The following is a 26,129-nucleotide window of genomic DNA, read 5'->3' as shown; positions in this document are numbered from 1 at the left end:
TCCTGTCTGTCTGTCTCTCTTGTTCTGACATGTGGTGGACTGAATTTTTAAAGTGTTTTGCTGCTGGTGTTCCATAGTTACTCATTTGCTAATATCAATGCCATTTATTCCGGTCACATATATCTGAGAACGGGGTCAAATGTGCAGGTTGTGTGCGAGAGCCTTGTTGGTGAGGAGAGATGTGTTGTAAGAAGAGCGTCCCAGAGTGATGCAGAAGAACAGGAGACTCTTCCGACACTTTTTGAAACCACATCCCATGGCCCCGCACCTCCCAAGCGCCTGGGCTGATTTCTTGGTGGTGCCCCAGTAGGTTGGCTTTGTTCTGTGGAGCGAGGGATGTGTACAGAGTCGGCAAGAGACGTCTGTCGGCTCGGCAGGTGTTCACGGCTGGCTTTTCCAAGCTTTTATTGAAGCCCTTGTATGAGACTGGCCAAGTAAACAGGCATCAGAACCTGTGCCCGCAGAGTGCGAGGGTTGAATCTGGCTGGTTTTCTTAACCCCCTGCAGGAGTGGTTCGGAGGTAGGAGGCGATGCCCGCAGTTGGGAACGTTGGGCATCCGGGAGGTGCTGAGAGCTGCTGTGTGCTCAGGATGGTGAGCTGCTGCCAGCGCCCATACGGCGCTGAGGACAGGGCACCACGGAGCCGTGCTGCTCCGGGAGGCGCGGGGGGGGGGGGGGTGTGTGTCTGTGACCTGCTCTGTGGCGTCAGCTCCGTGTTGGCAAACAACCGAAGGGACCTGCTTTTATTTTTTTTAATTATTTTTTTTTTATTTTATTTATTTCCCCGACTAGAGTTTCTCAGTTGAAACTTTGCATAGCTGAATTTTGGAAGAACTGGTTTGGGGGGGAGGATGTTCTGAGGGGTGGGGGGTGTCTCTTGGCATTGTGTGGCGATGATTTTTCATGTTCTTCATCTCTGCTTCGGAGGTGCCAGTTTGCTCAGGGGGGAGGACGGGATTCTTTTGTGTATAAACAGTTCAGCAACTTGCAGAAACTACAGATGCTTTTAAGCTTTGAAAGGCTGAGACTGCTAGTTGGACAGCTGTTTTTAGAAGCCCCTTGTGTTACTGCTAGTGGTTGGTCTTAGTAGCAGGGGGAGAATTCGGATAACTGGAAGATGTTAAGAGTGTTTCTGATTATGAACAACTTGGAGCCAGTGGAGATCCGAAGGGTTTTGAGAATTAGCCCTTTTCCCTGAATTTCTTTCAAATCTTTCCTTACGAATTTTTATTGATTCTAAAAATTAGAAATTAAAAGAAGATCTTAGTTCCTATATTCCAAGTCTGGGACTGGTGCTCTGTTGCTTTTTCTTTGTGGAGTCTTGATACTTTTAGGAGACTGGGGATACGACTTTGTTGCGGGGAAAGGACTGCCCCTACATCCTTTATTCCCAATCTTCGTTTTATTTAGTGATCTAATCTGTAGCTGTGTTGTACTGAGCTCTGGAAGGAGACTCTCTTCCTCCTCTTCCTCCTCCTCCTGCCTTCTGTCAGAGTTCATCTGTGGATGTGCAGAAGGCATTGCTATGTGGAAACTGGAAAAAAACACAAAAGGATGGATACATGGCATCTCTGGACTGTCCAGCAGATACACCCTGGAGTATAAAATTGTGGATTACGAGGTTCCCTCTGCCTGTTTGCTTGTAATACGTTGTGTTAGGGGTGCTGAGTAAGCCAGGCATAACGCCGTTTTTGTGGTGCTGTTTTTCCTTCCTTTTTAGATGACACTTTCACTGTAAAGCCTGACTTGACCCAAGATGATGGATTTTTAATCAGGTGGTTGCAGCTCACCAGGACTACCTTGGAACGACCAGCCGTGAGGTGAAAAGCCGTGCGTCCTAGCATCGTCCGGGCCCTGCAGCTGCCTCTTACTGCCAGGCTGGCAGCTGGAGGAGCAGATACCACAGTGAGTGCTGCTTCAGCAGAGGAAGCAAAAAAAAAAAAACCAACCCGACACTGGAGGCTGGGGGGGGAGACACAACCCCAGCGAGCTGTACTAGGGCACTGACTGCTGTGCTTCCTAGCCCCATCCTTCCCAAGCCGCGTGTAGGCGAGTTCACCTCCATGTAGTGCGTTAGGATCTCTTCCAGTCTCCTGCAGCATCCCTTCTAATCCATGGGGATAATTTCACCCCTGAGGTCCCACGAAGGGAATTGAATTCTTCAAAGGGGGTGATTCCCACCCCCTCAGCACTTCAGTGCCTCGATAACCGCAGGGCATAGCTGGCAGGTTACTGAACAACTGGTTTTATTTTCCCTTCTAGCTTTTATGCACGTGAGCAAAGCTGACGCCCTAGGAGTTACACCATAGTACCATGGAGCTGGTGTGGTGTTGGACAGTCAGTCGTTTTATCTTTTAAAATTTTCTTTTTTCCTTTGGCACATAGAAACACCTATTTTTTTATGAAGTCTGTCCCTTTTGATAAGTTCTGTTCAGCTAAAGCACCTATCCCCAGGAGGGTAGAGCTTGAATGTTACAGCTATGCATTTTTTTATAAATATATATAAATGCTTCAATTCAGGTGCTTCAGCTAGTTTTCAGAAAGGCTGATGGCAGTTTTATTTGCTGTGGCTACAGTGAGTTCGATTTTTAATTGATTTTTTTTTTTTTTTTTTTTAACATGGGCTGGCTTTAGTTTGCAATTGGTGTTAAGGTTTTAGCTTCATTATTTTTGAAGCTGGAGAGGGCAGTCATGTTAATACCAGTATCTTTAATGCTGATGTATAATATTTACAACCACCTGTTGATGGAGATCCACTCTGCTCCATGCCTTGGCCGTGTGGGATCCTGCTCCCCACCCACCTGGATGGGTGAGTTGCCAGGCTGGATGAATTGCATTTAGTATGCTTCTTATTTTTATTGTTCTGAACATGTGGGATAACCTTGGAAATTTTTTTTCAATGTCCAAAGCATTGTGTCCTCAGCTCGGTTAGGATAAGTTATGGGTGGACTTGTCCTGATGCTCAGTAACTTGTAGAGGTGTTTGTCTCCTGTCGGAAGCCACCAGTAGGTATGGCTTAAGGTAAAGTGCAAGTTAGATGGGGCTTATCCACTTGTCATCTCCCCCCGGGGCTGAGTTGGTGTATGTGCCTGTTTGCAGAATCAGAGGCAGGCTTTGCAGGGGATACCTCGGTTCTTGTACGCGATTCCGTGGTAGTTCTGTGCTGATCTGAATTTATTTTTTTTTTCCCCTGGCTGCTTGAGTGGAGCCTACCCTGCCAGCCCCGGTGTTTGGGTGCGTGGCATGCGAAGGTGTGCCGATGTAAAACGAAACGGCATCATTTTGGGGAGTCGGTGAGGAGCCCCACACACCTGTGTCACACAGCAAGCCTGGCCCAGAGCCAGCAGCAAACCCCTTCGTCCTGGAGCTTTGATCTAACTGCTAAACTGGCCTGGCAGCAGATGCAGGCAGGCAGTGCAGGGCAGCTCCCTGTGTTGCTGCTCTGCCTCATCCCCTGCCTCCTGCTCCCTTGTGTTTTTGCGTCCCCTTGGAAGCGACCCTGCTGAACAACAACTGCCACCACCTCCTGCGTATGTGGCAGCAAAGCTTCGGCTGGGCCCCTGGGCTGCTTAAAACCCAGGTTATTTGCCTTCCCCCTGTTAGAAATTACAAGTTTTTTAGTTTTATATATTTATGGGGTTAATAAAAGGCAAGTAAACAGCGCTGGGTGTGCGGGGAGTCAGGGCTCCTGTAACACACACACGTGTTACATCAGGCAGCTGGTTTTTTATGTTCCGGAGCTAATACATATTCGTCACTACTTCTAAGAAAGGCAGGGTTATTACAATTAGTTTCTTGGGCTGAAGGCTCGCAGTCTGCCTCCCAGGCTTTGTCCTCCAGTCGGCCTTCAGTTTCCTTTTCTTCCTTCTTTGGTAATCTCTTGGCTGGATGTCAGAGACTTGTCCCTTGCAACTGCAAAAAAATTGCAGAGAGCGTCCCGTGCAATAGTTAACCGTCGTTTGGAAACTCCTTCGTTCTCCGGTCCCCTAGATCCAGGTCCCAACGTTTGCCTTTGAAACCCTCTATTGCCACGAATTGCTGGACCGTTTCTTACTCCCCGGTGTTTGCTGCCGGTGCTGTGGGGCGGCGCGGGGGCAGAGGGGGGCTGCGGTGGTGCGGGGCCGTGGGAGCGGGCTGGCAGCGGTGTCGGGGGGCTCCCCGGGGCATCCCTCCAGCCCGCTCCCAGCGAGGGTCGGCAGGAGCTGGGCTCGGGACGGGGGCCCGGTTCCGCACCGGCCAGAGCGGGGGGGTGCCGGCTGCCTCCCCTTGGCAGCTGGGATGGGTTTCGCGGCGTGGCTCGTAGCGGGGCCCGTCGGCGGGGCTGGGACAGGCGGGCGGAGGCGGTGGCGCGGCGGTGACCCCCCCGCTCAGGAAGTGAGCTCACGGCTGGGGCGGCCCGAGCCGGCGGGCAGGGCTGGCGCCCACCCGCAGCCATGTGCCGGCACCCGGGGCTGGCCTGCTGCCTGCTGCTGCTGCTGGGCGGCGGGGGGGGCCGGGGGACCGCCTGGGCGGGGGAGCAGGGCCCCGCGGCGGCGGGGGGAGCGTGGGGCGGGGCGAGGTACGAAGCCGTGAAGCAGCACTTGGGAGCCGTGGGGGCTCTCTCCAAGCGGTATTGGCGGTACCTGGCCTGCAAGGTGTGGCAGGAGGGCTGCGAGGAGGAGGAGGGAGAGCCCGGCCCCAGCCCAGGTAAGCACCTTCCTCCTTTCTCTCCCTCTGGCCAGAAGCAGCGGCGGCTCCGAACGCCCTGCGTGCCCCGGCACGGGGTCTGTGCCCCCCGCCCCCTCCCCAGGGTACTGCCCGGGCCGCCTCCCCCCTTACTCGCCGTGCCCCGGCTTGCCACAAACACCTATTTGGGGGGGGGGGGGGGGGCGTGCGGGCACCTGGTGCGGCTGCCCTCAGGGGCTTATCCCCCTCCCCGCACCCCGAGCTGCCCGGCACGGCAGCTCCGAGCCCCTGCGGCCGGTCCCCTGGCGGGAGGGCAGCGCCGAACCGGGCTTGGCTCAGTGTCCACCCGGAATGCGAGAAGGTATTTGCTGGAACATCTCTGCTCAGAGCGCTGCCTTTTTTAGGCTGGAGCTTGCCTCTGGTGGGTCAGGATTACCTGGCCATCCTCTCTGCCTGGTACTGCAGCTTCAGCGAGTGCTGCAAGACGGGAGACTGCAGGATCGTCAACAACATCACAGGTGGGTGCTGTGCTGTGCTTGGGAGATGCTGAGCAGTGCTTGCCTTTGCTGCCTTTCCCTGTTGTCTCTTTTGTTGTTTGTGGTGGTGGTGTTTTGTTGGGTTTTTTTTTGCTTTTAAAACCAGTGTGCTTTAGCAAGTGATGTAAGCAAATGGCATCTCTGAGCAGGGTGCTGAGCTGGTGGGAGGGCGAGGGGCTGAGCCGAGTCCTATTCCCTGTTATTCATTTGTAGTTCTGAGGCTGAGTTTGTTCCTTCCAGTACAGCAGATCCCCAGTTTGCCACAAGCCCTGCCTTCATCCCATAGCTCCCAGGCATACGCAGGGAGATCCAAACTGGCCCAGTATCCAGCCCCCAGTGGGGAGGGCGCAGTGAGCCTGGCTGAGCCCTGCATGGGTGTCACTGCATTTTGCTGGCCCTGAGATTTCTGGTGTCCGTTCCCTCTGCCAGCAGCTCATGAGGGCCTTTGGGCTTCAGTGCTCTCTGCAGCTGCCAGATACCTCCTCCGCTTCCCAAAGGGAACAGGGAGTCAGTGGGAGATCTGTGTCTTTTTGCGGCCAGCAGCTGCTGCAGGCAGGGTGCGGGCAGCCTGTCTCACCGACCCGGTGGCTTTCGTGCCACCACTGCGTCCCTGCAGGCAGGCAGCCCCGCCAGCAGAGCGGTGTGGGCTTAGTGCCCTGCTACACCTCCTCTCCTTCCCCACCTTCAGCCCCAGCTGGGCTTGCAATAAGGCCGAGCTCTTGCTCTCTCCCCCCCAGGGCTGGAAGCAGACCTCGCCGGGCAGCTCCACGGGCAGCACGTGGCCAAAGAAGTGGTGGTGCGGGCAGTGCAAGGGTTCCTGCAGAGCCCGCGGCCGGAGAAGGCGCTGGTCCTCTCCTTCCATGGCTGGTCCGGCACAGGCAAGAATTTTGTGGCGCGGATGGTGGCCAGTCACCTGTACCGGGATGGGCTGAAGAGCATGTGCGTCAAGACGTTCATCTCGCTTTTCCACTTCCCCCATCACACGTACATGGACTCGTACAAGGTGAGAGCCAGCAGCATGGCGTGCCCCTGGGGATGGTCCAGAGTGCTGGGTCTGGCTGGGGTGGGATTCGTTTTCTTCGCAGCAGCCTGTCCGGGGCAGCGTTTAGGATTTGTGAGTAAAGCAGCGTTGATAACTGATAACACAGCGATGTTCCGGCTACTGCTGAGCAGTGCTCCTGCAGCCTCAAGGCTTCCTCCCTCTCTCCCTCTGCCCCTGTGGTCAGTGCGTTGGGGGTGCATGAGAAGTTGGGAGGGGGGACACCAAACGGGTGACCCCAGCTGACCAAAGGGATATTTCACACCATTTACCATCGTCCTTAGCAATAAAACTGAGGGGAGGGTGTTTTGGGGTAGGGGGCCATGGCTCAGAGAGTGGCTGGGCATCAGTCCGTTTGCGGTCGGTGTGAGTGGCTGCCTCCGTGTCGCTTGCTCTCTTTTCTCCCTTTCTTCTTCCCCTTCACTTACTATCTCTAATTTGACTCACTTGTTTTAACTCTTCCTGCTCTGCGCCCTGTCCTGCTGGGTGGGAGGTGACAAGCAGGCGGCTGTGTGGTGCTGAGCTGCCGGCAGGATTAGCCCCCAGCACCCAGGCTCAGCCCCTGGGCGATGATCTGGCGGCCGTGACTGACCCCTGCCCGCCGCTCTGCAGGCTCAGCTGGAGAAGCAGATACGTGAGACTGTGCAGCTCTGCAGGCAGCCCCTCTTCATCTTCGACGAGGCAGAGAAACTTCATTTCAGCCTCCTGGACACCATCAAGCCCTTCATGGCTCACTACGACCACAAGAGCCAGGTGGATTACCGGAGATCCATCTTCCTATTCCTCAGGTGATTTCTGGGTCCCCAAAGGGATGGGGAGGAACAGGGTGATGGGATTTATCTCCTGAGGTGTGTGACAGGAGGGGCTCAGGCTGCAGGGGAGGGGAAGATGTCTGGCTCCTCCAAGAGGCGGTTGCCTCCATGGTCAGTTTTGCTGCTTTGTCCCTCGGGCAGGGGATGTTTTGCCAGGTCCTGGGCTGCCACTTGAATCCTTGCCCTGGACCTTTGCTGCTGGTGGGACTCCTGCCATGTGCTCTGCCCTTTAACCTGGATTTGCAGTGGTGGCTTGCTGAGAGTTTGGTGTGGAGCCGAGTGTCACCTGCGAGGTCAATGGCATCCCAGCCAGGACAGGGGGCTGTCGGGGATGGAGGATTCTGCTGGCTCCTGATCCCCCCCGGGGGGAGAAAGCAGCTGCCCCAGAGGCTGAGCTGGCGGGGTGGAAGACGGCTGTATAGGTGCCTGTAGAAAGGGGCTTTGGGATGGAAGCTGGTTCCTCCATGGGCTGATGTTTCAGGTGCTGATCCTGCACAGCACACCTTGCCTGGCTGGCAGAACTGCTGAGGCCTGTCATGGGGGGGCTGCTGGCAGCCCCCCTCTGGGGGCGCGCACGTTGAGTGCCTTCCCTTCTGTGTCCGCAGCAATCTCGGTGGGAACACCATCAACGAGGTAGCCCTGGACTTCTGGCGAGCGGGCCGGGCGCGGGAGGAGATCTCCGTGGAGTTCCTGGAGCAGCGGCTGCGGCTGGAGCTGCAGGAGCCTGCAGGTAAGAGCCGGGCTCGCTGGCGGGACGCGGTGGGCAGGCTGCCCCCAAACCTGCGGGGCGCTGCTTACACGGCCCCATCCACCTTGTGCTGCACAAGTGTGTGCACTGTGGGACGAGCCTTCGTCCCAGCCCCCACCCCAGGGTTATTTGCAGCGTGAGCCCCTTCCTTCGTCCCCACTGGCACAGCCCCACGAGCATAGCACCGCGGCACACGAGGAGGGGGCTGCAAGTCCCCTGTGGCCCCTTCAGCCCTGAAAACGGCCAGGCTGTGGGCGGCAGCCGAACACCGCAGGGAAGTATCGAGGCTTCTTTTGGCCTGAGATGGGCAAGCCGCAGTGATGCTCTGTGTCCGGACTAGGTGCTGGCCAGCCCTTTACAAGCGGTGTCTCTCTCCCACCACATAGGGCTGGAAGAGCCAAGCGTGGCCTGGCAGAGCGATGACAGCCCTCAGATGAAGCTTCTGAAGTTTTTGTCTTGTGTTTTGCTACAGAGAACAGTTACGCCCGCAGCCACCTCATCAAAGAGAACCTCATTGATTTCTTCGTGCCGTTTCTGCCCCTGGAGTACCACCACGTGAAGCTCTGCGCACGGGATGCTTTCCTGGCCCGTGGACTTCCATACACCGAGGCAGCCCTGGATGAGGTGGCCAGGATGATGGTGTTTGTCCCCAAAGAGGTGAAGCTTTTCTCCGCACAGGGCTGCAAATCTATATCCCAGCGCATCAATTACTTCCTTCCTTGAATACCACCAGGTGGGACTGCACCAGTGGTGAAGGTGGTGCCGCACAGTGGGTTACCCAGCCAGTGGGTTACCCAGCCGCGGCTTGCACAGGGACAGAGACTTAACCCCTTGTTACTCCGAGGGCTGTCTGCAGGGAAGGAGGCACCCCCCTGGGACACAGGGCAGCCTGCACCTGGCTGCCTTGGAAGCCCATCCTTGGTTCAAGGCCCTTCTTTTAGCAGGTAGCAGCCTGAAGCGGTTGTGCTGACACTTTGTTTGGTGTGAGTGGGGATGCCCAAATCCTTGGTTCGTTAGCACGTCATGAAGGTGGCCCTTGGACAGGCCGGTCCTGCTGAGGCAGTCCAGCAGAAGCCACATCCTCATCCCTGTCCCCGGTTTTCTCTGTCTCTTCACATGATTGCACAGAACTGTTTTGCTGGAGTTGAGGGGTTTTCTCTGTTGCTCTCCCGCCTTCGCAAGGTGCCTGCTGCTGCTCAGGGATGCGCACGCCAGGGCCGCGGTTTGTGCGGGGAGGCCCTTGTGTAGAGAAAATGGTGGAATGATCTCCTCGGGAGGTGTCAGCTCCGTAGTCCCTCGCTTCAGTGTCCCTTCTCACTGGAGTCTTTCATTGTATGGAAGCAGCTGCGGGGATGAGCTGAACTTCTGCCAAAATTATTTTTCTAAGCAGTTTGGCGAAAAGTCTGCTTGCTTCACTGCAAAATGAAAAAAGCAGACACTAATTCCCCTTTCAAGGCCAAAGGGTAGTTGAGGAGCATGGTGGCTGAAGGAACAGGTTGCAGTTGAATTCAGATTTTTGGGGATGTGGTAAACTTGGGGTTCTCTCTTTTCCTTCACCTTTCCCCTTTTCTCTCTCTCTCCTTTTCCCTTTTCTTTCCTTCCCCTTTTCTCTCTCCTTCCCCCTTCCCCCTCTCTCCTTTCCCCTTTTCTCTCTCTCCTTCCCCTCCCCTTTTCCCTCTTTCCCTTCTTTTTCTTTTCCTCTTACCTTTTGCTTTTCCCTTCTCTTTTTTTCCCTCCTTTTCCCCTTCCTTTTCCCTCCCCTTCCCTTTCCCCTCTCCCTCTCTTTTTTTTTCCCCTTCCCCCCCCCCCCTCTTCCTTTTCCCTCTCTCTGTGTTGCACGCTGTGGTGGTTTGGCTGGTGTCAGCGTTACCCCGCTGCAGGGCTGTTTGCTGTCTGGGTACTTGCCAGGCGATAAGCGTGTTACAGCAGGACCAAAACATCCTGCAGCCTTACGGGAACGGCTCTGTGACCTCTGGGTCAAAACTCCCTTCCAACACGGCGGTGCAGGGCGGCGAGGGGAGGCCGCGCACGCCAAGGCCAGGCTGGGCTCCCACCCGCGGCCCTTGGGTCTATTTTAGGCTTTGTACCTCTCGGCGGTGCAGCAGAGCCCCTGGCAAAGCGCTGACCGGGCACACTGCCCAGGCGTGCCGGCTCTGAGCTCCGCTCCCTGCGGGCACCGGCGGCTGCGGTCAGCCCGGACTGACCCCTTGTCTCCGGCCTGGCCCCGGGGCCCGTGCCAGCCTGGGCTGATGGTTAATCTCTTCACCACAAGCGTCAGGCCTAAAGCTCCAGCCCGAAACAGGTCGGCGGGAGCTGCGCCCCTGGGAAATGTCGGTGGGCGCTGCGCCCCTCGGCGGGAGCTGCGCCCGTGGGTCAGGATGCGGCCCCGCAGGGCACTGCGCGGGCTGTGCTGTGTGACCTGGGCAGGCAGTTTGGACAGTTGTTAGTTATTTGGTTGAAGGCTATTTGCTTTGAAGGGTCTATAAGCCAGGATGACCTTAGACTTACTTTAGATGACTTTTAGACTTACTTTTTTTAACTAGAGAAGTGTCTGTGCCCAGGTGAGGCTGGTGCTGCCTGGCGTGGCAGGGTGTCGCTTCGGCCATTTCACCAGCTGGTATGAAGTTGGCGTGTTAAGCGGTTCTCGCTCTGTCACTGATTAAAGAGGTGGTGTCACTAATGAGGGCAACTGTCAAACGGATGATGCAAGACCCTGCACGCTGTCAGGTCACAGGTGTATGTTTCAGAATTAAGTGAGCATTTGATTACGCAACCCCAGCAGCAAGAACCGCTCTCCTCTGACCCCCCACCATGACAACATTAAGTTTAATTTAAGGCATAAATAAACTGCTTTTCTTTGAGATCCAACATAATTAAATTATTTCTCTTTTAACAAGCTTATAATAATCTTGTCTTCTCTACCCAAAATAACCAACTTCAGGTTAGTAATGAGCAGCTTGAAATATTCCTTCAAGAAAAAAAAAAAGCAGGATATACTCAAAGTGGTTTTTGCCAATAAAATATTGCAACCTTTATTTAAAACAAAATGCAAATTGGCAAAACTTTGTGGAACGACAGGCAAAGAGGCCCTTCAAAGGGCCTTATTTACATCAAGTTTAACACTGTTCGCAGTTCACAGTCAGACGATAGTGAGAGAATTAAATTAGAAAAACAACCAAAATATATTACAATAACAATTAAAAACAAAAACAGTTGACAACACTGGTAGAGTGATTGGTGATTAACGTGTTTCATTTTAATCCATTCCTGCTCTCAATGAGTTCACTACTGATACAAACAGCGTGCTGAGCCGATTGGGCTTTCCCTCCCATGCACAACAGACACATTTGGAAGAGTGACCTCCTTTGGTACAGACATTTCTTATTGTGTAGGTATTACTAATACATCAGGTGTCCCATAACCTCTTATTTCCTACCACCAGGGAATAGGCTGAACGTTTTGTTGCCCACTGCAGGGAACCGGAGCGCGAGCCCAGTGCCCATCTGTGCTGGATGGTGCCACTCACTGGAGCGAGAGGTTTCCGAGCATGCTGTAGTCGCTCCCCTCCGGCTCTCCCGCCAGCTACTGATCAGCGGCAGGGCTGGGTTGGGCGTTTTACAAGAGAAGAGAGCAGCCTGGTAGGTTGCAAAACCGATCTCCTGGATTCATTGGTGCTTGTCGTGGCTGCTGATGCCCGAGAGCACCCATGAGCAAAAGGCAGAGCGCCTCAGCTGCGGGGGAAGCCTGCCGTAGGTAAGTGTACAGACATCAGGGTCTGGATTTCTCTCCTCTCTGACTGCACCGTGGTGTAACCCATCCTACCTGCTCACACACCTGCTGCCTCTGGGCGAGGGGCTGCTCTGTTAACGCAGCAGTTCTGGTGCAGCTGCCGCCCCACGCTGTGGGGTTTAGTTCCTGCTGCCTGCAGAGTGGTGTGCCATAAAACTCTTGCAAAAGCACACCTGATGGGAATGTCAACATGCGTGTGTTTGGCCGTGTCTCACTGCCACAAGGCCAGCGGTGCTCAGGAGAAATGCCCCTGTGAGGAGGACCGGAACAGACAGCCCCCCCTGCCCCCCTTTCCCATCGTGTTCTGCATCAGCAACGCCGCCCCATTCAATTCCGTTTTCCCAGTGGCTACATTTGATCCAGTCCCAAGACCCAGACTCCTAATTCAGCTTCACCCCCGTCCACACTAATGAAAATACGATTAAAGCAAAGTGCTGCTTGTCAGCCAGCCACGTGCACCACCTCTGGGGTTAAAAAGGGTGTACAGTGCAGGAAGAGAAAGTGCCCCACATCAACTCACTCGTGTGAGCGCATGCTTTGTGCTTGGCATTACCAGGCCCTATGTGATGCCACCCCCTGTTGCAAAGACTACGTTAAATTCTAGCTCTTACTAGTGCAAGTGAGAGAGCCCGGCTGCAATTGCATCCTTACCCCCCAAGGCCGCCTGACAGTGGTGAGGAAACGCGACAGGAGTTTGTGCCTTGTTTCCCTAAACAGCGGAGCGAGAAGTGCTCTTTGCTGGGACAAACAACGGGGCTTCACCATCCTTACGTTCCTCTGAACATACTGTGCAAGGCTGAAAGCAGAGAAACTGCTATGGTAGAGACCTTTAGGGCTGAACAGAAAGCCAAACCTAGCAAAAGGGAGAAGGAACAGTAACAATTTTAGAATAGCTGCGGAAGGAAGAACAACTGAATGGTGATGTACAGCAGAACCAGCTCTCCCACATACAATCCTTTTGCTATCCTGCCAGGGGGCAGGGGAAAATTCCAGTTTAGGAAGAATGCTGTCGGGTAGCAGAAGCAGCAACAAGTCTGCAGCCCCTGCCTGAGGGGAAAAAAAAAAATAGGCTCAAGTCAGCACTGCCTCTGCCACCATCTATGTACCTGATGTGAGACAACAAGGAAGAGCGGAGGAAACACTCTCCACAGGGTTTATGGTGGGCACATTCCCGGCTCCCACTGTTCTGTTTATCCACCACATAGGGATAAGAACTGAACTGGCTTCTGTGTTGCGCACAGAGGTTGTGGAGTCTCCATCCTTGGAGCCATTCAAAATCTGTCTTGCCGCGGCTGGGGATGGCCCTGCTTGAGGGGAGGGGTTGGACCTGGCCATCCCCAAAGGTCCCTTCAACCTCAGCCACTCCGTGACTGTGAAAGCAGATGATGGCTATGGCATCTCTGCCGTGGGGGAGGAGAAACCAGGTGGCACCTGAAGGAAAGTGGGGGTGACCAGTCGGGGGGAACCAGTCCTTCCTTGGGGCACAGTTAGTTTCTTCAGAAAGGGCCAAAAGGGGAGTTTTAGTAGTTAGGAATTGCTTGCTATTTCATCACTTTTGTTGGAGCTTTTCTGGAAGACTGGCATTCAGGGAAGAAAAAAAAAAAAAAAAAAAAAAAGGCTTCTTTCAAAATACTCATCAGAACCGGACTAACAGCTTTAAAATTTTCTGGTTAAAATACCTTTCCCCTGAGAATCACTTCAGTTTCGGTCCGTTTGTCCTAGGCTGAGTAGTAGTACAATGATGAAACCTCACGATTGTCTGCCAAACAAGACCTACCCTTCTGCCCCAAAGAAAGCTCCCATAGCTTTTAAATCCTTTTGATTGTTCAAAAGGCCGTGTGAAGCAACACCACGAGCCTTCTTCCCTTTGCAGGTCACCTTTCCAAAGGCAGTTAGTTTGGTGTGCAGCGATGCACACCTTCGATAAAGACGACTGAAAGAGATAAGGTAAACCACAAAAGCCCTCAGTAAAGTCTACAAGATAACGGTTTGGTGCTCGTGAAAGAGCCCCAGCACAGCCTCCCCCGGCCGGCTGGCCCGAGGGCTGCAGGACAGCCTGGGCAAGCTGCAGATCCTACTGCAGAACTGGACAGCCAGCTTTGTTGGGTAAGCTGAGTAACCCACGCTGTACTTTCATTTGTCGCCACTTACGTACCAGCTCACTAGAGTAAAACTGACTCATAGAAATAATTAATTCACTTGAATGCTTGCCAGTTGTGGTGGAGGGGTTGCTTTTCTTTTTTTTCGTCACCATTTCACTCGCTTTGACAGTAAAGCTCACGTGGTCCATTTTATCTCACATACTGCTCCACTGGTGTGCATTCATGCATTGTGACACAACTTTGTTTACCACAGACCAGTAATAAAATGAGGATTCTCAGACACCAGCCCATTTATAAAGACTTTTTCAGGCCCCGTCTCGCTATGCTCCATGGAAAAAAGGGGAACGCTCGTTGAGACAGCACCAATAGGGCAACACTTCTAGACAGAAATGGAAGTGCCCATCTTCTAAATTCACACCTGTGCCCCAGCTCAACTCTAAATGCTCAAACTAAAAGCAGCACAGTCACACTTTAAAAACAAGTTTAAAAAGCGTTTTAGCCAAAAATAAAAGATTTAAGGTGCAAAGCAAGCGAGATCTTCTATCATCACCAAAAGTGTGAAGTGAGCAGCAGCCCACAGGGTAACGTGTATTTGGAGCTAGGTATCAGGCCTGGTTTTTTTCCTCTTGCAAACCAACAGTTGGCTGAGGTCTTCCTGCTTGCCAGTACATTTAAATCTCAGGGAGTTGTGCGTATACACAGAAGACCAGCTTTTTGAGGCCACAGCAGTCTACAAACAGCACTAGGACCAAGGAAAACAATCTCAACCACGTGACTGCTTTCATTCTGGGGTTGTTGGTAGGCATCAGAAGACCGTAACCCAGTGGGAGCTCCCCAAGGCAGGGCTGTAACATTTGTTGTCTCAGGCGGAGGAGCATGCAGTCTGTGCATGTTCCCTATGCCACTGCATGAGATTCTGGCATAGCCTTTAAAATACAGGAACAAATAAAAAAAGATAGCTATGGTTCCCCTGTGTGCTGACACACCTAGTCGCCTCCATACGCAGGGAAGCTGAAAGCACCCGCAAGCACCTGAACAAATCCTAGGAAGCCGTCGGAGGGAAGTGTTAGTGTTAGGCCAAGAGCAGGGACCGCTCCAGGGAATCCCGCAGCAGCAAGGGTGCGTGGTGGGCAGGCCAGGCTGTGCCTTCTGGCTCTCCAGCTGGCCCTGCAGTGCCATGACTGCTAAAGGAAAGCGGGGAACAGCCAGGGGTGGCAGAGGCTCTGCCTTACCTATCGTGGGTCCATTAAAGTGATGAAACTGAACTGGGGAGTCAACCTGGTAGCAAGTTAAAAACTAGAGCTTAAAAAAAAACAACCAAAAAACAATCCACCCACCCCACTAACAACACTGGCGAGTTGCGCAAGAGCCCCGAACTACCCACAAAGGACCATCAAGCAGCACTCGTGCTAGACCACTAGAAATCAGTATCAGCTAAGTGAAGGCTGTGTGGTGGGGAAGGGGGTATTCCAGTGGTAAGTCTGCCCAGCATCCCTGACGCTTCCAATACAACGAAGATGAGAACATGTGGTAGATGAGGTGGACAGGAGGGAAAAAGGGATAGTTTCATATATTAAGTAATTTTGCAGTTCTCATTACAGCAGCAGCAGCAGCGCTGTGGAAGTAAGCCGTCTGGGCTAGTGCATCCACCTCCAGCAGCTCTGAATACTGTCAGTGCATTAGACCTTCCCCCAGCTGCACGCGCCCTCCCGCTTCCGAGCTACTCCAGCTCAGGCTGCTCGGCCGGTGGTCCCAGCGCAGCCCCCGTGCCAGTCCTCTGCCCTGTCAGGAGACCAAAGCACGCGTTAGTGCAGACGGGGAGGATCCGTACAGCCACGTAGCCTGCAGCTGCTCCAGTACTCCGGCTATCACACATCAAATCATCCTTCCCAGAGCAAGAACCTGCCATCGATTCTCCTGCCTCTCCAGGGGAGGAACGAGGAACTTCCTTCCCCTGCCATACCAAGCAGATCAGTCTGACTAGGTAGGGACAAATACTTGATGTTCTGCCCCTTACAGCTTTAATCTACCCTCTCCATCCCCATTTTTTTGAGATGAACCTGTAAACGTGAGGAGAACTCAGTGATCTGAGGTACTTCACATACTCAAGTATCAGTCTTTCCTTTTGAAAGCATCAGTACAGAAAAAAGTCCCCCCCTCCCCGTGTGTATTTCTCTTACCCAGATTGACAGTAGCTACCTTTGCACCACATCGCTGATTTCTTGGACACATGACAATAAGTTATTAAGGACGGGGTTTGCCCCAGGGACACTAGCAGCTGTTGAAGACACCTGCAGTTCCTGCAGGCTGAGTTCCAGTTTGCTCACGGCTTCCCGGAAGGCAAATTTGTTGCGTGTATGCGGGATGCAGTCCACATAGCCTGAGCAGTAATCCAACAGCTGGTGCCCTGTGTCCACCAGCTGGCTGTTTGGTGTTGGCTCGGCGATGGCACTCGAGAGAAGATCTGCACACTCCAGCAGTGCTTCCTTGCTGATTTTGTCTGCGGAGATTTTCTCAGCCGCCTGTTTGGTCTTTCTTAGTGCTACTTTTGCACCAGCTGTGCCATTGGCCATTTTCACTGGGGAGGTGGAAGACGATGACAGAGGCACTTGAGGTGGAGGCATCACAGGCCTCCCAGATTTTCCACCAACAGGTGCTGCTGCTGCTGCCTTCTTACTCCCTTCGCTTGATTCCAGTCCGTGCTGCGCTCCCGCCGTGTTGCTCAGCTCTTCTGCTGCATCGGAGCAGGCAGCTGGCTGCTGTAGGAGCCTCATCACTGGTGGTGGAGGTGGAGCACACTTTGGTTTTACCCGTCTGGGCCGGTCCCTGTCGCCGGAAGAAGTGACCTGATGCTCAGATAAAAGCTTAAATTTATTACCCTGAGAGTCTGTGCCAATGAGCTGCACATCTGCTGGAGTGTGTTTTAGAGTGGGTGAGATGAGGACTGGCACTTTGTGGTTATGAGTGGTTGGAAGTATTGCTGCAGCCTTTACTGGAGACGACCACCCCGGTCTCTCACCGTCCTCAAGGGCCCCTTGCCGTGGGCCGCTGTTTTTTTCTTTGCCCTTAGGAGCTGCTGCTAGCCCTGGACCCTCCTTTTCTTCTGACCCGGAGGGGGCTCGGAAAGGGAGTGCCGTGGCACCCCTCGGCAAGAGTTTTGCTTTTGGTCTCTCTCTGGTCAAAGCAGGGCCTTCTTCAAACCTTTTGGGAAGCAGGTCATTGGCCCTCCCCGTGCTTTCATCGGGCTGAGAGGAGGTGGACACTGTCCGTTCCAGCTGGATTTTTGACCTCTGGGAATTTCTGGGAAGGGTCATTGCCATCCTATCCTGCTCTGGAAGCCCTGAGGACATGGAAGATGTAGAGTTTGACCTTGGAAAAGGCTTTGAAGCTTCTTCATTGCCAGTGGGTTTTCCTGCTCGTAAACCCAGTGTCTTTTTAATCAAACGTGGTGTAAAGAAACCAGTGATGCCCGACCACCCACCACCAGTGCTTACGCCCCCACCACTGCTGGTACCAGTGCCGTCATCGTTGTAGAAGGTCCTCTGCACAAAGCCCCCACCATAGCACTTGGGTGGCGCCAGGCTTGCATCCTGCTGTGTGGGAGCAAAAGAGAACCCGTCCACGTGTTGCAAGGAAGCAACAGATGAAAAGTTACCCGTCAGCTCATATTTCTTATGGGGTTGATTCTCCATCTCCCGGAAGGAACTGCTGCGCTTGGGAGGTGTGGGAGCGTTCCTCTTCTTCATAAAGGAGCTGAAGAAGCCACCTTTTCTGTCCCTGGTGAAAGTGGTCTCTTTGGCATCCTCCAACAGGCTGCTGGGTGACTTGTCCCTCTGCTTGCGAGGCAGCGCGGGAGACCCGCTTGTCAGCTGTGTGCTTCTGATAAAACCTAGACAGAAGAAACAAGTGTGAATCTGCAAAATCAATTTCCATTCCCACTTCCCTATCCTGCAGTGGGCCTTGTGGGCCTGGCGTATTTAGCTGCACAGGTTCTGCAGAGATAAATTGAGAGAGGAAGTTAGCGCTTTTATTCTTGTGCGAGGCTGGTGTGATTGTGAGTTTTTTAAGAACTTTTTTTCCGCTTCTGCATGTGTGATTTGTCTGTTGTCTATACCGAGGAGGCCACTTAGGAGAGGGTTCAGGAAAAAGTGAAGTTGCTCTTTCCTTCCAGTTTCTTATTCCCTTCCTGTAGTTTTTCCTCTTTCCCCAAATACCACAAGCATAATAGAAAATCTCATTGCATTGTCAACTTTAATTTTGAAGCTGTCATTTAAAAGAAGCAGCAGAACTAAATTTAAAATGAGAAAATACAACTGGATTTACTAAAAGAACATTGAAAAAACTACAGTGTTTTCTATTTGCTAGTGAATAGTGGGGCTGCTGAGGAGGCCAACAGCCCTAATGGTGTAGCAGCACAAAGCCCCTTCTCATGTCACGTTTTTCTGTCTTCTGTTCCTCTGGCAATTTACACCAGCAGCAATCCTAGCCCAGAACACATGGCCTCATTGCCACTGGCCCAGTGCCCATACCTGGTGCTGAGCTGGAAGCTGAGTGCTCCACACTATCTTGTGTTCCTTCAATGTTCTCCTTGTTCTCTCCCTGTTTCTTCAGCATTCTAGTCTTGGAGGGAAGCATGGGTAACCGGGGCAAGTAAGGTACTATGGATGAGGAGGAGGCTGTTCTTCCAAGCTCCTCTGCTACCTCTGTAAGGGAAAAAAACCCAAACAAAACAACCAAAAACGGAATAGTTAGAACAGAGACCAGCAGAAGAAAAGAAAATCTTGGTCTTTACTACAAACGCAGACTGGCAAGAAGAGATACGCGACCGAGAAATACACACTTACAGATTTAGTTTTTGCTCAAGTCTAGAGGTATTCAGGGTCAGTTGTTTATCATAATGCTTTCAAACTCATTTACATCTTCATAATTCAGCAAAAAAACCCCAGTGGTAGGATCTGTACAAGAGGTCTAGTATGAATCTAGCTCTCTGCAGGCTTGAGGGTTGCTCAAGAGCTAAAGCCAGCCCTGAAAGCATTTGCCCCTGTTTTTAATTAAGGTGCCTCCAGTTGATGCTCCTGGGATCCCCTCAAAGTTGTGTCCTCTCTGGATCTGGATTTAAGCTGCTTCGCTTAAGGAAAAGCACTGCACATCCCTGTCAGAGATGAAGAGTGCACGTTTCCTTCCCAACATCAACACAAGGTATGTGATTGGGAAAAAAAATGGGAAAAACCCTGTAACCTCCTGGTCACACCCAGGGTGGCATTTGTGTGGGCCACTTGCTGTGCCTATTCTAGATCCTCCCTGATAGAATTCGACCTGGTGTGTTTTTTCCGTAGTAGGGAAGTGGATGGATCAGCTTCATATTTAATATTAAAACGTAGAAGATACACAGACACTTCTGCTTGTCTGCTGTCTAGTATCACACTTCTCACCAGTATTTACCTCCTAGCCAATTATATTTGAGAGCTGAGTTGCACGGATTCACTCCTAGAAGTAGCTAAGTAGAAAATCCAGAGATTAAGGCGCTTTGTAAAAGTGAAGGCTGGTAGAATAATATTTCATGACCTAATTGCTTCAGTCAGCAAGGGACTGTGATATGCATATATCTTTCTCTCAGCATCACTCACTGTTCCATACTCTTCAGTCTGCCTCTAACAGAGGAGTTCGTATTTTTTCAATTAAGTCTTTGGCACCTTAGCGCTCAAATGAAACCGTACTGTCCCCTGCGCTGATATATGTCTAAAGGTTATTCAGTATTTGTGCAGCAAGTAAGAGAACATATCTACCCACTTATGTTTAAGAAATTAAGTAAGAGATGAAGCTTCATCACAACCTCCACTGCTAGCAGGCAAGACTTAAGGGCCTGTGCGTAAGACACAGCACGCCAGGGGATAACCTCCAGTACTGTTTCAGAAAGCAACAGGGTCTCACCCTCTGAGATGCTCGAGTCGTGGAACATGGTTTCAAAAGCCTGGTGGGTCTCGGCAAAGGAAGGTCGGTCTGGTGGGTTCCACTTCCAGCCTGCAATGTGAGAAAGCAGGATAAGTCGCAGTGCCTGAAACAGGCAGGAGATAAATTTTTATTTTGTCCAAGGAGACAGAAAATACCTACGCTTTCTCAACTGTAGTCAGACTCTGATCTCCTACTATTAAACAGGCTTTAGATTCATTCACAGATAGTAACTCATAGCAGCAGTCAGTCACTCTGCCATATCCTAACAAACAGATTTTGAGAGGAAGGAATCAATTCTGAAAATCCCAGCTGTCAACTCCACAGGTTTGTCTGATCTCTCTGTCCCTCCTTCTGAATTTTTTGGGCAAAGGAGAATTCCACGTTTGCTACCCTGGCTGGTTCAGTCTGGACTGAACACATCTAGCCCAGTCACACATAACTGTGTGTGCAAAGCTCCAGGCAACATTCTGCTCACGTGCTCCTAATACTGAAATTCAGGCAGAGCCTTCCAAAAGGAGAATGTATGCACCCCTGTGGGGGAAGGTACAAGAGAGTGCGTTGATCTAAGTTGGATCTTGGAAAGTTTAGAAGGGTATCATCACAAAAAGTGTAATTTCTGTAGTTAGACATCTGCACTAGGGGAATGTATGCTGGAAGCACTATCTGCCGATATTACCATAGCGTCTGGAAAGTGCCTGGTCTTCTGCTCATTTTGGGTTGCGTTAGTATCATATGAATTCCCTGCTTTTGGGCTTTTATCAGCTTCCTGAAAGTTTTCTAAAGCAATATCCTTCATCATTACCCAGCTTCTTTGTTCCATAACTGAAATTTGCCCTGACTTTCTTTGACATGTTGGGGATCAGGCATTGCTGGAGTCAGGTTGAATGGTCTCTTAAGCCCTGGTTTGTCTGTCTTGTACCTTGTCATGGTTTAACCTTGAGGGCCACACAGACTGCCTGAGTTAGCGCCAAGGACTCTCTTCCCACCCTGGTCACACTGACAGGGTCTCTGCTCAGAGCTGCTTGCCTTACTTAAACAGCATGGCCTAGTTTGCTCCCTGGGATCTTCAGCATTTTGCCCTGTGTATTCCCTGCTCTTGCTGGACTGAAGGAGATTCACAGTGCTCTTAAACATTGTTGCTCTCTTCTGTTAGCAAACTGTATCTTTTGGCCTTTTATTAGTAAATTTTCAATTCGTTATGGAGCATGAGGGAGCTTTTCATGGCGTGCTTGGAGGATTTGTTTTGTGCAATCTCATCAACTACGTTCTCCTGCACAGATGCTGTATTTGCAGGGAACTAAATTTCCTTCTAATTTGGTGATTCCATAGTAAAGAGTCCTACTGACAAAACACCAGTACGATTTGCTACAATGAGAGTGAATTCTTGTTCCCTAGAGATCATTGTGCGTCAGTAACCAGGTACGTCTCAGGTGACAGGGCCTTTTCCACGTTAGCAAATGGAACGGCACGTAAGAAGCAAAGACTCCAGAGTTAACTACAGATTTCTCCCACCCCTCCCATGCTTTGTCCCCCAAACTGGAAGAAGATACTCACATGCCCTCATCAGTTCGTAAACCTTTGGAGGGCACCCCTCCGGTTGTTCCATCCGATAGCCCTTTTCCAGCAGATCATACACCTGAGAGAGGTCAATGCCTGGGTATGGTGACATCCCATAGGTAGCAATTTCCCATAACAGCACCCCAAAGGCTGCAAAAGGAGGAAAACAAAATTCCTGGTCATAAATCTGCCCTCCTTTTGTGTTGCTCATTACATTGGGGCCTTTATTGCAGCTTGTGGTAGCCTCGTTTTCTTGCAGATATTTCAGGCCAGTCTAGGTGAAGACATTACATGATAAAAATGCTATTGATTAATGAAGTTGTGGCCTGGCATGTGGCCATCTCATCCCCACGTTTCTGCCCAGGCCAGAAAGCAAGTTACTGTCTAGGCTGGCAAAGAAAAACAAAATGAAAAAAGAAAAAAGAACATGGAAGTGGAGTTTTCTTACCCCATACATCTGATTTGATTGAAAAGGTGTTATAGGCCAGGCTCTCAGGAGCTGTCCATTTGATTGGGAACTTGGCTCCAGCATGAGCTGTGTAGGTATCTCCAGTCATGAGTCGACTTAAGCCAAAGTCAGCCACCTTCACCACGTGATTTTCTCCAACTAAGCAGTTCCGTGCTGCCAGGTCTCTGTACAAAAGAAAAAAGCACACTCCATTACTGGAGCAAGAGCAGGGCTTTTGAATACAGTCTTGTGGTTGCACAGCCTGTCCCTCTCTTCTGAACTGGGAAGCGCTCCCTTTATACATCAGTAAAGGCAATGTGAGCTTTGCTCTGAACAGTGTCAGCAACTGAGTTGCTTGTTCTTAGGAGCAATAAGGTGAATCAGGGTTAGTGTTCATTCTTTAAACTCTATTAAATTTCCAGCAATGACAGCTGTTACGACGCACAGTTTATGTTTCCCGAGAACAGGATGAGATCAGCAGCTCATCACATGCTGTTAACAGCATTATGGCCTGACTTTATCTGACTGGATTAAAATAGGACTTGGGGTTGACAATGTCCTGCACATAGGGGATACCTCAGAACAGGACAGCACCAACTTTCACAGCTGTCAGAACAGTTGTGCGTCGGATTGTCAGTCTTCTATAAAAGTCATGGGGAGAAGGTACTGCAAGACAGTATTGAAACCAAAACAGCCAATGGATAAGCCAGAGTGAAACCTAACTCTGGAAGAAACCTCCCCAAAAGGAGGAATTCCTGGGCCACCATGCTGGTGCCCTGTTCATTGCAACCTGAAACTGTACCAGCTCAATGTGACTTCGCCCACCTGTGAATGAAGTTCTTCTTCTCCAGGTACTCCATGGCAGAGGAGATCTGAGTAGCCATGTAGAGTAGCACAACAGCACTCACTTCTTCCCGGTTGCATTCCCGTAAATAATCTAGCAGGTTCCCATACGGCATGTATTCTGTCACAATGTAAAAGGGGGGCTCCAGGGTACATACACCTAGCAGTGAGAGGAGGGAGCGTGTGAACAAAGCTTCCATTTCTTCCCTAGCTTACAACTATTCCTGATTTAATAACCATTTGTCAAGTTTTCTACTGGTGAGTGTTTCTCTGAAAAGTGAAGACTTCCCTCTACAAGATTCAGACCAATGCAGCCCAACTTAAAACTCAGTGCTTCTGTCTATTTATCTGTCCATCCACTTTATGGACAGAGAGAAACACGTCCATCAAAGCACCACTGTTCCGGTACAATAAATGTGAAGGAGCAGTTCTTTTCTTTAGAGGGTTACAGAATGAAACAGGAGCTATTTTGAAACATACGATTTACTTTTCTTTCCCTCTCTTCCTTCGTAAAGCTAAAGAGTGGCCAACTGGAAGCAGGTACCTGTCAACTGGCAAGATCTCCAGAGTGAAATGTCACTACAGAGCAATGTGAAGCACTCCTATGTGTGCTAGCAGGGTAAGTGATCAGCATGGTGGGACCTGCTCCTAACGAAGCAGTCTCACACATTCCTCAGATGACTACTCGCTACAGTCATTGCAATTATGTACAAAGCATGTATTAGCGGAGGAGGAGGGCAACGGGATACTCACGTCAAATCTCTGTGAACTCCCACTGCAGCACTGCTGAATGCCTGCTCATACCATTACGCACATACAGCAGTAAAACGTAACTACGCTGTGCATCAGAAAGAGCAAAAATGCATCTCTCTGATGAGAAATCTTTTAGTCTCTACACCTGGAACCAGACTGGGCTGGGCAGACACTTCATCTGTGCCCTTTTTTTAAATGGGTACAGAATAGTTGCCATTCTTAAAAGCCTTCACATTCTTCACATTTCTCCTTTTATCCTAGGCTTGGCTTGACAGCTTTGCTCCTGAAAGCAGCAAGTCCAGAGGCAATTAAACACTAGTAAAGGTTTAGGGTGTCTCCTTAAGAATCTTTGTACTCGTAGAATTAACTGCTATGCAGACTATTTAATAGCGATCAGCATATCATGCGTTCGCCAGTGAGACAAACAGGGCACAGCCAACCTGTAAAGCCTGCAGATTTCTTCCAGTCACGTGTTGTTTGATCTGACTTGCATCTCTGTTGCCTTATTCTCATGTACTTATTTGGTGATACCAAGGGTCCCTTATAGCAGCAGCGATCTGGTTGTGTTCTGCTTCATTATAGACTAATTTTTCTATTCAGTGGAGCTTTTTCTAGAAATGTCTCTGATCTGAGAAGTATAAAGAATGGTATTTGTTGTGCTTCCAATATAATTTTTTTCTTTCGCTTTGAATTTTCTTGTAGCTTTGTTCTGTTCTAACAGAAAAATAAGTCACAGAAAATTCTGTAAATCCGATTTAACACAGAAAAGTAATGTGACCCTGGTAACTGAACCCTGGAGTACGTCTAAGGCCAAGGGTACAAACTAACAGGAGGCTGATATTGCACACTTTTATATAATGCATAGTCATGCCTCAACAGCAAAGCTGTCTGCTGATGTAAGTGACTATATTTGATGTTTTATTTAAAATTAGTGTCTCTCAGCTCCAATATGACATAAAGGAGTAAGCTGTCAGAAATACCGCCCCATAACCAACCTGATTCAAAAAGTTAAATAAATACAGAAAATCTGCCACTGCTTTTGAACAAGACAGATTTCATTTTGGTGGAAACTCAAGACAGAAAGAGCAAGGTATTTCACTAACCTAACAACTGCACTAGATTTGGGTGCTTGATCTCCTTCATCACAGCAGCTTCTTTCAAGAACTCTTCCACCTCCATGGTATCTTCCTAGATAAACAGAGACAAAAGAAGGGAAAATTTATATTCATGACCGAGGTCTGCTTAACACCACATATCCTAGCTGAATAGAAATAATGGTAACCTTGTCTCCATTCTGCCAGTTTGGCTTTTACCAAAGCAAAATACAACAGCCCTGAGAAGCTGCCTGACTGGCCTGCAGCATGGCTAAGTGACAGACCTGCAGCACCCAGGGAGTTCTAGGCTTTCTCGTCTGGTAGCTGTTGTGGCTACCAAAGCAGTTGTGGCTGGTGAGAGGAAGACACTCAGGACTATCTGCTTCTTAGTTTCCCTGCCTTGTATTAAAATTAGGCTTGAAAGCTTCCTTACTCAGAGAGGACACAGAATTGTAGCCGTTGAAACAAACAAAAAGGTTTGAAATTTTTCAGGAAGCTGAATTTTTCCAGGAATAGAGGAGAGGTTGTAGAAGATATTTCCAACACCTTTGACTTCTGAAAGATTCCACAGCTCTTCTGAGGGAAGGGAAGCAGACTTGGTAACCATTTCTACAGATCTGACTTGGACATGCAGGTGTGTGCTGGGCCAAAGTTAGAAATTGCACCGGTGCATGTGGCTTAGAAACAAGCTTCATAAGCTCATTTTGTTCTGCAAAGCTACTTTTTTTTTTTTTTTTTTTTTTTCAGATAGCACACTCCACTTTCTGATATTTCTATCATTAGGTGGTATAACTGAGAACATTACAGTTCCCTTACCCTTGTTGTAAATGGTGACTGAATGAACAGTGCCTAATAATCTGAAAACTCACCTTTAATGTTTTCACAGCAACTGTGAGATTGTATTTCTTCCAGACACCAACATACACCTCGCCATACTGCCCTCCCCCAAGTTTGTGCTTCATGGTGATATCGGTCCGCTCCATCTCCCACTTGTCGTGGATGGGGGACACTCCATAGACAGTGGGCTTATTGCACTTGGGTGCTGGGTAATGCAGAGTTGTCACAAGTCCATCTGCTACTGTTGAGTGATGGTGCACCAGTTCTGCTAGAGTGCTGAAACGGCTTTCTGCTGTCACATATACCTGTTAAAAAAGAACCAGGAATCTACTTAAATGAAGGCAGCTGGAAGCTTTCACTAACACTGGAAAACAGGTTCAGTAAAAACATTCTAACATCTTTAAAAAAACACCCAACAAACAACCAGATCTTAGAGTATTTGTTCTCATCTTGCTGGGCAAATGTGGGATATTTTTACCTGCAGAAGGCAGCTACATGTAAGCTATCTCTTGAGAGCAGTACTGCCTCCTGCCTTGTACTTCACAGGACTAGAAACTGGAATTCTTGTGGCCAAGCGCTAGGCCTGTTTCTGCATCTCTCAATGCAATGTATTGCAATTTCATCAAGGTTAAAAATGGTGACTTACCAAGCTCTGCGCGTTCCAAGTGAACCAATGGAAAGACCTCACCACATCAAACCACAGCTGCTTTGCTCCCTAGCTGCTTTCAGCCAGGGTAAGTACTGTCTGTACTTCTTCCAAAGAGGTGTTTGGTGAGTTACCACCAAACTCTTGGCATACATGTTCTCGCTCTCTTTTTTTTTTTTTTATATTAACCAGCCAGTGGATCCATTTTCTCTCATACACACCCCTCCCTTAACAGCCTGCAACTTGAGATTCTGTACCAGCTCCTAATTACTATCTTTATTTCCTCTCCCACAGCATTGTGCCAAGAT

General features: G+C 50.4%; 2 protein-coding genes and 1 long non-coding RNA gene across 4 annotated transcripts in view; 2 read left to right on the top strand and 1 right to left on the bottom strand.

Annotated features, from left to right (window-relative positions):
* Positions 1-4,433: 4,433 nt before the first annotated feature.
* TOR3A (torsin family 3 member A) lies at positions 4,434-10,696 on the top strand. Its single transcript, XM_056356211.1, has 6 exons — positions 4,434-4,686; positions 5,070-5,183; positions 5,939-6,204; positions 6,853-7,028; positions 7,658-7,782; positions 8,273-10,696. The coding sequence occupies exons 1-6, from the start codon at positions 4,434-4,436 to the stop codon at positions 8,521-8,523; spliced, it is 1,185 nt and encodes a 394-aa protein (XP_056212186.1). The 3' UTR covers positions 8,524-10,696.
* A 107-nt stretch (positions 10,697-10,803) lies between these two features.
* ABL2 (ABL proto-oncogene 2, non-receptor tyrosine kinase) overlaps positions 10,804-26,129 on the bottom strand; it is a 49,956-nt gene continuing 34,630 nt past the window's right edge. For both annotated transcript variants that reach the window (XM_056355922.1, XM_056355923.1), the window contains exons 4-11: positions 25,208-25,480; positions 24,348-24,432; positions 22,474-22,651; positions 21,649-21,833; positions 21,198-21,350; positions 19,623-19,712; positions 18,221-18,394; positions 10,804-17,580 (exon numbers count right to left, since the gene is read on the bottom strand). In XM_056355922.1, the coding sequence (XP_056211897.1) occupies positions 15,887-17,580; positions 18,221-18,394; positions 19,623-19,712; positions 21,198-21,350; positions 21,649-21,833; positions 22,474-22,651; positions 24,348-24,432; positions 25,208-25,480 (2,832 nt within the window). In that variant the 3' untranslated portion in view covers positions 10,804-15,886. The remainder of the gene's footprint in view (positions 17,581-18,220; positions 18,395-19,622; positions 19,713-21,197; positions 21,351-21,648; positions 21,834-22,473; positions 22,652-24,347; positions 24,433-25,207; positions 25,481-26,129) is intronic.
* Positions 18,417-26,126, top strand: LOC130156914 (uncharacterized). Its single transcript, XR_008824644.1, has 3 exons — positions 18,417-18,890; positions 23,007-23,110; positions 25,803-26,126. It is a non-coding gene; the product is annotated as an uncharacterized LOC130156914 (long non-coding RNA).

Source organism: Falco biarmicus, chromosome 11 (genome assembly GCF_023638135.1).
Source record: "Falco biarmicus isolate bFalBia1 chromosome 11, bFalBia1.pri, whole genome shotgun sequence".
Classification (NCBI taxonomy): Eukaryota; Metazoa; Chordata; class Aves; order Falconiformes; family Falconidae; genus Falco; species Falco biarmicus.
Note: the sequence above shows the minus strand (reverse complement) of the source record. Positions and strands in the feature narration are given on the sequence as shown.

Bases quoted from the DNA above. Each gene is read 5' to 3' on its own strand.
- TOR3A (XM_056356211.1), top strand. From the start codon at position 4,434: ATGTGCCGGCACCCGGGGCTGGCCTGCTGCCTGCTGCTGCTGCTGGGC. The intron at 5,184-5,938 runs GTGGGTGCTGTG...TCTCCCCCCCAG, and splicing joins GATCGTCAACAACATCACAG to GGCTGGAAGCAGACCTCGCC. The intron at 6,205-6,852 runs GTGAGAGCCAGC...GCCGCTCTGCAG, and splicing joins CGTACATGGACTCGTACAAG to GCTCAGCTGGAGAAGCAGAT.